The 14850-nt window shown below is 43.6% G+C and overlaps 1 protein-coding gene across 16 annotated transcripts in view; it reads left to right on the top strand.

Moving 5' to 3' along the window:
* The window catches only part of KIF21A (kinesin family member 21A), a 99198-nt gene extending 87294 nt beyond the window's left edge, over positions 1–11904 (top strand). For all 16 annotated transcript variants that reach the window (XM_083701279.1, XM_083701276.1, XM_083701286.1 and 13 more), the window contains 7 exons: positions 924–1060; positions 2385–2565; positions 5484–5648; positions 7064–7181; positions 8284–8454; positions 9081–9280; positions 10693–11904. In XM_083701279.1, coding sequence (XP_083557405.1) covers positions 924–1060; positions 2385–2565; positions 5484–5648; positions 7064–7181; positions 8284–8454; positions 9081–9280; positions 10693–10786 — 1066 coding nt within the window. In that variant the 3' untranslated portion in view covers positions 10787–11904. The remainder of the gene's footprint in view (positions 1–923; positions 1061–2384; positions 2566–5483; positions 5649–7063; positions 7182–8283; positions 8455–9080; positions 9281–10692) is intronic.
* The last annotated feature ends 2946 nt before the right edge of the window (positions 11905–14850 follow it).

Genomic DNA, 14850 nt, shown 5'->3' with positions numbered 1-14850 from the left:
AAAAACAAACATTTCCCTTCTATACATATGAGAGTAGCAGAATTCACATGACTTTAGTCTAGCTGCTTTCTTGCAAACCAAGCAGTACTAAAGGAATCAAACCAATAAGGGCTAAATTCAACCAGAGGCAATAGTTAAATGTCCTGAAGCAAGCCTCTGAAAATATGAAGGGGAGACCAGCTTTGAAACACATTCTGGCACAGAGAAAAATTGTCCCACACGACTTCCAGTGGGCAGAAATTGGCATCAGCTCAAATTTGAATCCCATTAACAATTGAGCTAAAGGTGTGGCCTTAAAAACGTCAAACACAGCATGTATGACATTATAAAATTAGGACCTTTCGTTTGGGGAAAAAACGCATCACAATTTTAATGAAGTTTTTTCTACCACATATTCTTATTCAGCTGACCATGTTCTAGATGAGCTGGTTTCTCTAGCACAGAATTTGGATCTGTATGAGTGGGTGGTCTGGAGTGCAGAAGGCACTCAATGCCCTAATCTGATGGAATTCTGGAAAGTCTCAGAATTCTGGAGTTGGAAGGGACTTGTGAGGATCATCTTGTCCAACCCCTGCAATGCGGGAATCTTTCACCTAAAATGGGGGGCTCAAACCCAGAACCCTGAGATGTGCTGTTCCTCAGCTTTTGCAGAGCAATGCCAGTGGGTGCTCTTGGCTCAACAAAATGATCAGGGTTGACCCCACCATCAGTGCTAGTGGTGGATATGTCCTTTGTGGTAGGAGCAGAATATCTGAACTTGCAGTCTGCTGTATATAAATAGGTCAACACATTTGCCTGCCTTATTCTACAGATCCCTGTAAGATCTCTCAGGAGTCTGGCAGGGTGGGGGAAATGTATGATGTACGATGGAGAAATGACCTGTCACAAATTCTAATCCACTGTTCATTTGTTTCCTTTTCTAGAGGCATAATCAACCCATTCTCTTCGTCCAAATGCGTCAGATCTTCTCCAATTCATTGTATCCACATTGCTGAAGGTCATACGAAGGCTGTGCTTTGTGTCGATTCTACTGACGACCTCCTCTTTACAGGATCAAAAGGTTTGACATGTCTCTTGTTGGTCTTGCAGCTTTCTGAATCCACTTCATATACCGATGGGGCTACCCAAAGAGAGAAAGCTGACTACTAAGAAGGGAGGCAAGCAATTGGTGGAGAGGTCCACTGTGAGGCAGTGTCTTTATCACAAATAATTGCTAGCTTTGGAGTTTTGCAGAATTCTTCATCAGGCCAGAAGTTAAAGAAGGCAGGGAGTGGTGTTGAGAGCATGAGGCTGGCTTGATATTGAAGCCACAGTCTGGAGTGGTGATTCACCAACCACAGAAACTTCCTGGGAAAGAGGAATTTGGGTACCGCCATAGGTGTCCTGATAACTAACACATTGTGCTCTTCGTGGAGCTCCCTTCAAGGCTATTCACAAGCCACTGTTGTTTCAGAGTGAGGCGGCTAAGTAGTTTTGTGTACAGGCTGCAAGGAATATAGAACACTGGTTCTGTGGGAGCTTCGCTGGTAGAGATTGAAGGTTTCCCCTTTCAAGGGTCTGTGGCTGGAAAGTCAGTCACCACAGAGAGAGAGAGGGAAGACTTTATTTTGTGTTCATGAAAGGTAGAAGCACTGGTGCAAGTAACACCACACCACACCAGGATTTCAAAACAGATTCACTTATAGTTTCACAAAACACAGAAAGATTCAGAGCAGCCATCTGTGGCATTGCTAATAGTGTACATAAGCTTTTATGGCGCATTACATACATCGCCCCAACTCCTGGGGCGTGCACATTGTGAACAGGCGATCCTCAGCATAATCATCTTGAAGACCACTGACCATTGCTATTCCTTATTTTGCCATACCCTGCTTAAGCGAGTATTACCCAAGTGTTGTCTCCAACCCTCTTAGTTCATCCTTTCTCATGTTACACCTCATACAGCAAGCTAAACATTTCACATAGGAAGTTCCCGAATTAGCAAACAGGCCATTTCGTTGCGGGCCACAGTCATTTCATGCCTTTTCCTTCCTTCCTTACCAAAACCCTGCAAAACCAAGCAAAAGAGCAATTCTAAGGGATTTCCCCTTTATCATTATTCAGCTCCTCTTCAAGATGTAATGAAATCTCCACAGCAAAATTGGGAACCAAACAAGAGTATGCTAAAAGACCAGTGAAGCCTACTGTAATATAAAATACAATATAAAATGCATAAGAAATGTGTATGGTGCTCTTATGGGGCTTCTTACTCCTGCAATTTAGTGGTGATTGGGTGGTATCTAAGTTGTTTTACACACCAAAACAGTATATCAGTGTTGCACAGTATATTACAATGTTATCCACTTTTTAATTTGCTGTTCTTGTTCTGCTTTCTTTTTGTTTAGATCGCACATGTAAAGTATGGAATTTGGTGACTGGACAGGAAATAATGTCTCTGGGTGGTCATCCCAACAACGTAGTATCTGTAAAATACTGTAATTATACTAGCTTGGTCTTCACAGTCTCCACATCTTATATTAAGGTGTGGGACATCCGCGATTCTGCTAAGTGTATCCGGACACTAACGTAAGTTGCAACTCCGAAAAGCAGAATTTTAATATTAACATTTGGCATACCATTTTGGAGTAAGTGGTGAGAAAATTGTACTTAACGTTAAATGTAGTTAATCTTAAAGCTCTTAGGCTAAAACCCAGCTACTTTGTTGTAAAACCCATTGAGTTGAAAAACTGCATGAATTTACTAATTTTAAGATGTGCAGCCTAAGACAGATGGCCGTGTCTTATAGTGGGGTGATGCAAGAAAGAAAACTAGAGGCTGTGTTTTGTTGTTTAATGTCTGCTTCCAGGTGGGCACTTAGCACCTGGGTAGCATATAGTAGAGGCTTTATGGATAAAAATGATGAGCTTAGGTGAAGAGTAGCAAGTAGAAAAGGCTGAAAGAAAGGGATGTGAGGTAGCAGGAAGAGTCTTGTTTCTCAGCAAGTTTTGAGTTCACCTCACCCAGTCTCTCCTGTCTCAGGAGTTGTTGCGTGGCGAGGTCCCACCTCCCACCAGTAGAAATAAAGACACAAGACACATTATTTTAGGTTAATGGGCTAAAATTGGCCACAACTTTATTGGTTACAGGTAAAGAGCGGTATTGGCTTAGGTGTTGGTCCTATCCGACTATCCTATCCTATCCGACTTCAGCCAGTTTGCTTGAAGACCGGGAAGGGTTAACACCAGCAGGGGGAGCCCTGCTGAGGCACATCAACTAGGAACTCCCCCGGGGTCACCGCTCGGGGGGGTGCTTTAGGCCCTGGCCTCCATAGGCTTCGGACAGGGCCACGCCCCCCGGAATCCTTTACCAGACTACCCTTCAATATTTGGGGGAGGTGATGGCGCTCCCCCCCCCAACACATCTACATAACAATACCCCTACCAATGCCTAACCACCAAAACCAAAGGGGTTGTGATGAAAAACCAAATGGCCGGTGCCAATTTGCCAAGTGGAAAAAATTCCTACCAGGCCCCTTAACGGCGACCAACCGAGGTCCATAGCAAAGTCAGAAAGAGAACCTTAAAAGGGCGGGCGGGCGCCAGCCCCCGCGCACGTGTTGGGGGCGAGAAGCCCGCAACACCACCTCCTCCCAAGGTCAGAAGTGGCTTTATAGAAAGTCAGACTATGGATTTCACTTTACTTTGAAAACTTCTCCCAAACTACAGGGCAATGTCTTTCCTGCTCCTGTTTCCTGATACCTTTTTAGCCAGAGAGTAATCTGGCATGGGAAAGCATATAGTCTACCACTGACTTTTGAGGCATCAGTTTACATTTCAAGTTTCCTCCTACATACTGACGTCTTCAATTCATACATGCAATTCATACATGCATCCTGGTCGTGTGATGGCTCAATCCATGTGCCAATTCTTAGAAGCCTTGATTTTTTGGAGACCTCTGAAATGGATTGATTACTTACACATGGTTTTGGGCAGTGCTTTTTTCGGGGGGAGGGCGTGCAGAGGCACTCATACCCCTAAACATTTGCAAATCTTTGTACTTTTGTCCATTTACTGTATTGATTTTTCCTAATTTGAACTATAAAATGGTGATTTTCTTGAGTCAAAATGAGAGTACCCCTAAATGTTTTTTTTTTAAGGAAAAAAGCATCTGGTTTGGGGAATATTTTATTTGCTGTAACTAGAACTAGAACTAGAAAAGTCAGCAAACATTCGTCATATTGTGGCATTTGAATCTCCCTTGTACTCTTGAACCTGAAAGGCTCACCATAACCATGTCTGTCATTTTCCCCAGTTGCCTGCTTAGAATATTTGGGCTAGACTGGGCAATCAATATACAAATGAGATATAAATACAGTGGTGCCCCGCAAGACGAATGCCTCGCTAAACGAAAAACCCGCAAGACGAAAGGGTTTTCCGATTTTTTAGCGGCTTCGCAAGACGAATTTCCCTATGGGCTTGCTTCGCAAGACGAAAGCCCATAGGGAAATCTCCGGGGGAAGCGCAGCGCGCCTTCTCCTCTGTTCCCGGACCTGTCCTAAGGCTTGCGGTGGGAGGTCCGGGAACAGAGGACAAGGCGCGAAGGGCTTCTCCTCTGTTCCCGGGGCTTGCGTTGGGAGGAGGGTTTTTCCTCCCCACCGCCAACATTCAGAACAGCATTCTGAATGTTGGCGGTGGGGAGGAAAGTCCTCCTCCCACCGCAAGCCTTCAGGACAGGTCCGGGAACAGAGGGGAAGGTGCGCAGTGCTTCTCCTCTGTTCCCGGACCTGTCTTGAAGACTTGCGGTGGGAGGAAGGTTTTCCTCCCCACTGCCAACATTCAGAAGGCTGTTCTGAAGGCTGGCGGTGGGAAGAAAAGCCCTTCTCCCCCGCCAGCCTTCAGAAGAGTTCCCACCTAGGCTGCGGATAGCAGCCTGCTGCCCCTCGCGCGGGGCAGACATTCGCCGCTTGGGGAGCCCTGCAGGGGAAGTCCTGCAGGGCTCCCCAAGCGGCGAATGTCTGCCCCTCGTGCGGGGCAGCAGGCTGCTATCCGCAGCTTGGAGAGCCCTCTGGACCTCTTCTGAAGGCGAGCGGGGGGCAAAAGTCTTTGTCCCCCCTGCCTGCCTTCCCGGGGGCTTTTAAATCGCCCCGGGACAGCGGAGAATTCATCCCCCCCCCCCCGCCGGCCTTCAGAAGAGGTCGGGGGACAGACTGTCCCCGGACCTGGTCTGAAGGCGGTTTCCATAGGAACGCATTGATTGATTTTCAATGCATTCCTATGGGAAACCGTGCTTCGCAAGACGAAAAGACTTGCGGAACGAATTAATTTCGTCTTGCGAGGCACCACTGTAAATGCATTGGAATGTTGGAAGCTTTGCAAGGATGATCCTTTGTCCACATTCAGAATACAATGTGCTTGTGGGACTGTCAGAATTACTTGGTGTGTGTCTTCCCCTCTTAGATAATCGCAAGTTTCTTTTCCTCTTGTTTTTCTGCGTGCAAAACTCAGGTCTTCAGGCCAGGCGATGCCAGTAGATGCATGTTCTGGCAGTACCAACAGAACAGTGACGATTCCAGCTGGAGAGAACCAGATCAACCAGATCGCTCTCAACCCAACAGGCACGTTTCTGTACGCGGCTGCAGGAAATGCAGTGAGAATGTGGGACCTGAAGAGGTAAAGCTTTCCAAAATACTTACTGAGCATGCAAAGATCCTGTGAAGCCCAGTGTGGCTGCAGCCAGTGCTCTCCTCATCCCCTGTTTGCCAACTGACACATCCATGGCAATAGTCCATAGCAGGGAACATCCTATAGGCTTTTGGGTCTATAGGCCTTCTCACCATCTGTTTGCGTTGTGGGAATTGATGCATTATGGCTTTCCCCTATACCTTTCTGCTTATACAAGAAGCCCGGGTCTTGTAGTGGTCAGGGATGATGAGAATTGTAGTCCAAAACATCTGGAGGGCCGAAGGTTGGGGATGCCTGCTGTAGATCGTTCTGCCCGGACACAGAGGTCCAGCGCCGAGGGCCTTCTGGCGGTTCTCTCACTACGAGAAGCCATGTTACAGGGAACCAGGCAGAGGGCCTTCTCGGTAGTGGCACCCGCCCTGTGGAACGCCTTCCCACCAGATATCAAAGAGAAAAAGAACTACTAAACTTTTAGAAGACATCTGAAGGCAGCCCTATTTAGGGAAGCTTTTAATGTTTAAATGGTTATTATATTTTAGTGTTTTGTTGGAAGCTGTCCAGAGTGGCTGGGGAAACCCAGCCAGATGGGTGGGGTATAAATAAATTATTATTATTATTATTATTATTATTATTATTATTATTATTATTGATGAATGGTGATGCACCAGGGAATGCTAAAGTTGCCTGGGCAGCGCAGGTCCTCTCGAGTTTCCAGGAAGAGAGGCACCCACACAATGAAGAGTCACAGCATGGATTCATCCCACATAGACCAGCACAGAAAGGGCTCTTCCCCAACCTTCAGCCCTCCAGATGTTTTGGACTACAGTTCCCATCATCCCTGACCACTGGTCCTGTTATGGGAGTTGTAGGCCAGAACATCTGGAGGGCCGCAGGTTGGGGATGCCTCATCTACAGTGATGTCTAAGCCTTTCTGTGGAGTTGAAGTCTGCTAGCCTCCTATTTTTAACCATGATTTTTGGTGTGAAATGCTGCACACCCTCAGAAGCGGGGTTGTACGTGACTGATGGCGTCTAATATGAACTTAGCCAATGAAACAAACAGAGAAGAAAAATTAAGAGGTGCAAATAACACAAATTTGGGGGGGAAAGAAGTCATAAGTGGAATTCCCAACCTTATATTTAGAGCTATTTCTGATCCGGTAGCATTCACCTGCCATCAAGAATGTCAGTAGGAGAAGATCAAAATACAGTGTTTAAACTACTCTGCCCCAAACTGGATATTCCTGCTGTTACTAATGTGGTGTTTCACTCGGACGTATACCCATATAACTATCTGCAGGGATCAAAGCCTGATTTCCAGTGCATTTTTGAAAAATGGGCAGGAGAGATGCTTTCTTTTCCTTTGAAGTAATTAAAGCTAAGTCACTTTGCTTGTTTCTTTAGGTTCCAGTCTACAGGAAAACTAACTGGTCACCTTGGCCCTGTTATGTGCCTTACTGTAGACCGCATTTCCAATGGGCAAGATCTCATAATTACTGGCTCAAAGGATCACTATATTAAGGTATTTCCTCCTTTTGCATCTTTACCACAGAAGTAATACAACAAGCTTCGAGAATAGGTTTCCATTTTCTTTGGTTCTTTTGTGGAAATGCACTGGACTCCATTTCTACTCAGAACAATGCCTGAGGTTGCAATCCTATACCCACAACTGGGGGTAAACCATATTAAGTGCAATGGAACATAAAAACATGTATAGGATAGCACTGCTGGTCTGGTCTTTCACTTCCAGAAAAGGCTAGTCAAACTGACATTCTCACCTGTGCCTGGAAAAATACAAATTCAAAGTCAAAAAGTCTTTGGGAACTTCTAGGGTTTTTGTTTCGATATCGGAGAATAAAATAATTGGATAAACTTTCACTCATTATTCAAGAAAACATACTATTTCCTCCAGGGAGTTTTAAGTTATTTCTAAATATTAGTATGCATGTGGACTTACTAATAGGTGAATGTCACTTCTTTTCTCCCAGATATTTGTGCTTAGGTTTGCAGCCTAATCTCAGGAATTGCTTTCATTCCCTTCTTTCTTTAAGAATTATTCCAAATGTTATTTCTGGCCTCTCCTTAGTTTTGACATGAATACTGTATAATTTTTATGGTTCATAATTACCACATAGACAAAAGGGTGTCAAATCTTCTAATCTTCCTATAGATACCTCTGTTTACACACAGTTATTGCTATTGATCATCTGGTGATAGTTTGCTGTTGAGGCTGTTGTGGTTATAAAATATGATTGACAGACCGTGTAGCGAAAAGGCCTCAATTTGTTTTCTGTTTAATAGTCTGGTGTCCATTCTTTGCGATACTGTGATAGTGAGATGGGAAGAGATAGTAATGGCAACATTTTCCCAAAAAAACCACACCTGTCATTTGAGCTAAAGGGGGAAATTAAGTAAAATTGTGCTGGGATATAGATTTCAGATAAGGCATCATTTTTATTGAATTAGTTAATTATTAAAATCAGTTCGTGGTTGGTACTACTACACTATTACAAATCCTTTGTAGACATTTGTATAATACTACTATGTTGAGTGGGTATTTATGTTTTGTCAATTCCCGGCCAAGATTATGTTGCAGATTTGAAATTGTTTTGCTCCTATTTCAGATGTTTGATGTAACTGAAGGAGCTCTGGGAACTGTAAGCCCTACACACAACTTTGAGCCTCCCCATTATGATGGCATAGAAGCGCTTACTATTATGGGAGACAACCTGTTTAGTGGATCCAGAGATAATGGAATTAAAAAGTGGGACTTGGCTCAAAAAGACCTCATCCAGGTACTGTTAAAATATAATAGGAACCTTGCAAAGCAGAGCTGCCCCCAAACTGAAATTCTTCAGCTACTCCAAAATGAGGCTTGAAAATTTTGAAAGGCAAAAATAATAGTATTTGGGTCTAGAAAACTGATTTTAGAATCTGAAAAGGTTGGATTGAAATTTTTTGTTTGAACCAAAATCAGCTGGGCTTTTCTTCGCCTAAGCAGAGGATTGGCAATGTGCAGCATGCTATATGTTGATAGACCTTTATTTGCGGCCCCCAGACTTCTGGAAGAATTCTGGTAAAATTCCCAGCATCCATCTTAAATTGAAGTTTCTAACCTTCACGATTGCAGAAGATGTGTTTGATCATTCAGTAGAGAAATATGGGAATAGGAGATAGAACTCTGAAAGCACACACTCTAATTTCAATAGATGCTATATTGCCAACTTGCTCTGAAGTATGCAAGTCAGTTTTTTTTTAGAGGTGGACTTAAGTATTCCATATTTGAGGACCGCAATTTAATCATGTGCATTGCCCTCTGTTTCATATTATCTGATGCATTTTTCAGAGCCGAACTGCTTGCCTTTGCCCTCCGGATGGATGATGTTGTTTCTCAACCTGATTTTGTGGTATGTCTTTTCAGCAAGTTCCTAATGCCCACAAGGATTGGGTCTGTGCTCTTGAACATGTGCCTGGTTCCCCCGTGCTTCTCAGCGGCTGCCGCGGGGGCATTCTGAAACTCTGGAATGTAGATACATTTGCACCAATGAGCGAACTCAAGGGACACGACAGTCCCATCAATGCCATCTGCACCAATTCCGGCCAGATTTTTACTGCATCAGAGTGAGTTGCTTTTAATGTTCTTTGCACACGCTGCATAGCTGGAAAGAATTCTGAGCATTCAAGTTCATTTAAAACACTGGCAGTGAGTGATCTTCTTTGCTTTCCAATATGTGCAGAAATTCAAAGGGTTTGTCTACATTGTGAACCACCAACTTAATTTCCTGCACATTTACGGTCATAGCTGGCAGAGGTTTAAACTGTTATATTTGAGTTGGTTGGGTTTGTTTAAAAAACAAACTAATGTAAAATGTTAATTGTTTTATATGGAGACACGTATTTTTACTGAATATTATGCTATAAGTTACTTGTAAGGGAAAAGCATAAAAATAGGTAAGTTTGTGACGTAGCTACTTGTTTGCAGTTAGTGAGCCTTTGTTTGTCAAATGGCTTTGATGTTATGCCATAATACTTAATACAATGTATTAAAACACAGCCGTAGCATAATAGCTTATCAGGACTAGTGTAAATGTAAAGTTGGTAAGCAAGTTTTCAGGTATACTGGAGCTCTTCTGGAGCCTCGTAATTCTGATCAGCTCAAAAGCTTGCTCATGACTATGTGACTTTTACCTGGTCCTTATAAATGTTAAGCGCTATTATTTTATTTGGATCTTTATGCCTAGTGAACCAACAGAATCAATAACATAGAGCAAGCATCCCCAAACTCGGCCCTCCAGCTGTTTTGGGACTACAGTTCCCATCATCCCTGACCACTGGTCCTCTTAACTAGGGGTGATGGGAGTTGTAGTCCCAAAACATCTGGAGGGCTGAGTTTGGGGATGTCTGATATAAAGCCTCTTTCAGTGTGCTTCTCAGTCTGTTTCCTATATTTCACAGTAGTGCAATGAAATTGTTGTGGGACGCATTTGAGAATCTCTGCTCTGCTTGAACTAGCAAGTCTCTAAAAATAATTGAGCTGCTCTGCATTCGCTTTCTCGAGAGACTGCTTTTGATTAAGGGAACATTTCAGTGGAAGAGTTTTTGGTTTTTTAATTCGCGGGTACTGCGCTATGGGTTAAACCACAGAGCCTAGGACTTGCCGATCGGAAGGTCGGCGGTTCGAATCCCCGTGACGCGGTGAGCTCCCGTTGCTCACACCCTGCTCCTGCCAACCTAGCAGTTCGAAAGCACGTCAAAGTACAAGTAGATAAATAGGTACCGCTCCTTGCGCTGCTGTGGTTCGCCAGGAGCGGCTTAGTCAAGCTGGCCACATGACCCAGAAGCTGTACGCCGGCTCCCTCAGCCAGTAAAGCGAGATGAGCGCCGCAACCCCAGAGTCGGTCACGACTGCACCTAATGGTCAGGGGTCCCTTTACCTTTAACTTACTGTATATAAATGGGGAAACGGCTTTTCTCTGCTTCTTCCTTTTCCCACTTCACGCTAATAGATTCTGTTGCTTATAAATATTTTGCAGCGATCGGACTGTGAGAATCTGGAAGGCTCCCTGCAGCTTCGATGGACAGATCTCCGATCCTGGTGATGCGAGCGAAGATGTGGCCAGTAATTAAAGACGAGCGTTGCAGTTCTAGACATCATAGGCACCTGCTTGCAGCTGGAGAGGAAGAAGAAGATGCAGCAGCTCTTCTGTACCGTTTAAGTGTGTCGTATTCTGCTGAAACTGCTGCCCTTAAGAACTGCCTTCTGTACTATATCTCAAACACTAGTCTGTTGGTGGTATGCTTGCCTCACATATAACGGCTGGATTTGTGTGCATTTATTAGCTTTGTAAGTTGAACAAACTGGAAGCCTTTCGCCCTGGAATGGTTGTCTCAAGACCTGTAACCTAGGATGTGAAAGTGCCCTGTGTACCTCATTCTCTGACCCCTTCTGTTCAGCTGAGCTTCACTTTATGGTTGTATGGAACGTGCCAGCATATCTCTTGTCTCATTTCCCAAGCCTTTAATGGAAGAGCAGCGGGGGTCCTAAAAAGTTTACTTATGTTTTGCTGCTGTAAGAAACTAAGACTGGAGTGTAAGAGAGGGGTGGGTCTTAGTTTGAGACGGATTACTGCCCTGACTGTGTCATGCTAACAATGAATGCCATACGATCCGCGTTAGTTGTTAGCATTATACTCTTGCTGACCAAAGTTGTGCAGCTGTGTCTACTCTGTGCTCAGGACTAGAAACTAAAATGCTGTCAAATTATTAACATTTTATTAGTGCTCTGCCTACCACAGTATTCTTACAGAAAAACCTTAATCTATTTTTCTTATGTTTCCGTCATCTCACGACGTTTTATTTAAGAGGAAAAACAAGGTGTCCTTCCTTTTTAACATACTTTGATATGCTGCTAAATATATTTTAGATATGTTTGTGGAACCTTGGAGTTAGTTAAAAGAACGGTAGCAACTGTGTCAACAAAAGGCCGTGTGTAAATACATGGGGTGTAAAGAGACTATCTTAACCATGTGGCTGTGTGGATTTTTTTAATTGCTGTAGATTTGAGTGTGGATATTGAACGAGAGGGTTGTATAATTTATCCAGCTTTTCGGAACATTCATTTGTAAATTCAGCAAGTTTTAGGAACAGTGTTTTATTGGGTTTGCTGTGGGGTAGAGGATATGAACTTGTAAATGTACGGCTTGTGATAGTTGATGCTTACATTAAAAAAAAAAAGACCCACACAATTGAATGAGAACACTTTCATTGCTGCTACTTTTGTTTGGCGCAATACATGAAGAGAAATCAACGTGACACAGGACCCAAGTGCTGTACAGAGACGTAAGCAACCCTGTGGCATTCAGACTAAAAAGGGTGCTTTGTGGATTGCTTTGTTACTCTTTAATGGCCTTTGTTAATCCAAAGAGTGGTCACTAAGGATCAAGGCTTTCCAGTGCCATTGCGACCCTGGTCATTATCTGAAGGTGGATGGCAGAGGGGAATACAAAGAAAATAGCTGAAATCTCCGCCTTTTTAAATGCGGAAACTTACTTTGAAATAAAATTAATAATGCAGGCAACAAAAGGAAGAATGCATGTAGCAATCAGCTCACTGCTCATTGTCTTTGGTATATGACAATTAAAGAAAAAGAAAAAGCTGGTGACCTCTTGCTAGAGGAGGTATCAGTCAGAGATACCTGAGAAGGTGGACATGTGTGTTCCCTCCCTTCACCTGGCTGAGAGGGAACAAAGGGAATTTGCAGCAGTCTTGGGACTGGAGTAGACAAGAGAAACAGACCTGTCTTGCTGTCTCCAGGAATCTAAAGCTATGGCATTGCAGAGGAAGATCTGTTGGAGTTTTAATGCTGTGAGACCTGCCACCTGCCACTCAGCCTGCATACAGGTCAGGGCCGGATTTAGGTTTGATGAGGCCCATAGCTACTGAAGGTAACGGGGCCCTTTATATGTCCAGCTGTCCTTTGCCAACAACAAATTGTCACTGCTTTTTTGTGTTGAATGTGGCGCCACAGAGCCTAGGGTTTGCCAATCAGAAGGGCGGCGGTTTGAATCTCTGCGATGGGGTGAGCTCCCGTTGCTCAGTCCCTGCTCCTGCCAACCTAGCAGTTCGAAAGCACATCAAAGTGCAAGTAGATAAATAGGTACCGCTCCAGCGGGAAGGTAAACGGCATTTCCGTGCGCTGCTCTGGTTTGCCAGAAGCGGCTTAGTCCTGCTGGCCACATGACCCGGAAGCTGTACGCTGGCTCCCTTGGCCAATAAAGTGAGATGAGCGCTGCAACCCCAGAGTTGGTCATGACTGGACCTAATGGTCAGGGGTCCCTTTACCTTTATATGCTACATGGTAATTTATGGACATAATAGGTATCTAAAGCCATTTGCACATAACAAAATACATATTTTATCAAAGTAATTGATATAGAAATGAGCAAACTAGTGATATTTTAGGGAGCAGGCTAGCAGGCGGGGCCCATTACTTATATCATAGGATCCTATACAACATAAAACACTGTTGCTATATGTAGGTTTTATTTTATTTGTTTTTTTATCTTATATTTTGGAAATGTACATCCAGTTTTCCCCCTTTAATTTTTTTGGGGCTCCCCGAGAGAGTGGGGCCCTAAGCTATAGCTTGTTTAGCTCATACGTAAATCTGGCACTGATACACATATACGTAAACTTCGTATCACCAAAACCACCATCTGTCTCCAGTGACTACTGCGGAAAACCAACCTACAGTGTGCATTGGGGTCTCTGATTATTTCTCACAGCCTGAAAGTGAGGTTCTGAATTTGCCCAAATGGGCAGCAGGGTGGTGACCAAACATGGACCAAGGCTAAAATGTTTTTGGAATACATCAGCAGAAAGACCAGTGCGTGCATTTCAGTTTATAAAAGATATAAGCATAGTAATACCATAGAGAAATCAACACGTTATACATAAAAAGAATCCTGGGGAAAGGAGAAAGAACATTATATGTAAGTAATGACCACATGGCTAACAAACCAGGATATAAATTGGCAAGCTTTAAACTTTGTTCAGCAGAAAAAATGCACAACTTAACTATTACAAGCAGCAATTGTAGCATGAAAAGCAAGTAAGAATTTTAGCAATTAATTAACTCTAAATTGTGCCCTGGAACTTCCACCAGTCCATGCTTTACTATGTAACAGTGATAAAATAAATTGCCTTAAATATTAAGACTAGAAATTAAAAGGAATAGAGGAGGACTTAAAGGAAAAATCAAGATCTAGAGAATAAGGCCCAGAAGAGTCCAGAGGGCAGAGGGGAGGAAAAACCAGAAAATAAAATGGTGAAGTTTCAGCGTCACCAAGGAATAGACTATGCCTGTGTGTTTGTGTATACAGGGAAGCTCAATCTCTTCAATATTGCTCATGAACCAAGGTTCTAGTTCAGGCATGGCCAAACTTGGTCCTCCAGCTGTTTTGGGACTACAACTCCCAACATCCCTAGCTAACAGGACCAGTGGTCAGGGATGATGGGAATTGTCGACCCAAAACATCTGGAGGACCACGTTTGGCCATGCCTGGTCTGGACCAAGGATTGGTTCAGAGGGAAATGGCTGCAAACTGCTTCAACCTTAAAGAAGCAACACGTTCAAGGCAAGAAAACCCTTCTCTCAAAAAAGAAGTCAAAAGGCCCCAGAAGAAACAAAGAACTGCTGAGAATATTGGAGCTAAGAAAACGAAGAAAAATAAGTGTGCTCTAGAACTTGAGGTGCAACCTCTTTTTCATCTCTCAACATCTCCAGATTCAATATTTTCTCTCACACTACTTTTTCTCTCAAATCCAGTTCTGTATTGGTAAATGAAAAAGTCGGAGGCCGACAGCTGTACAAACAGGTGTTGTTGTTTTTTAAATAATAATAATAATTCAATTAATTATTTTTGGGGAGTGACATATTCCTTGATAAAGCTGAAAAGAGAATCATGAAGGTCATCAGAGCTGCCGGCAAATCTTGTATCGTCTTCACCCTGGTACACGATCTTGGAGCATGATCACGGCTCAGCTACAGCCTTGCCAGCCTTGCCTCATGTTCCAGCGCAGGGTCACTCAGGGATGCTGGCTGTAGGGAATATTGTACGTTGCACCTTCTTTTCACCGCAGTCCATTGTGGCATAGCTTGAGTGAGGCCTAGTCACCACAGGAATCACTTA

The sequence above is a fragment of the Podarcis gaigeae genome (assembly GCF_964106915.1).
Source record: "Podarcis gaigeae genome assembly, chromosome: 10".
Classification (NCBI taxonomy): domain Eukaryota; kingdom Metazoa; phylum Chordata; class Lepidosauria; order Squamata; family Lacertidae; genus Podarcis; species Podarcis gaigeae.
Note: the sequence above shows the minus strand (reverse complement) of the source record. Positions and strands in the feature narration are given on the sequence as shown.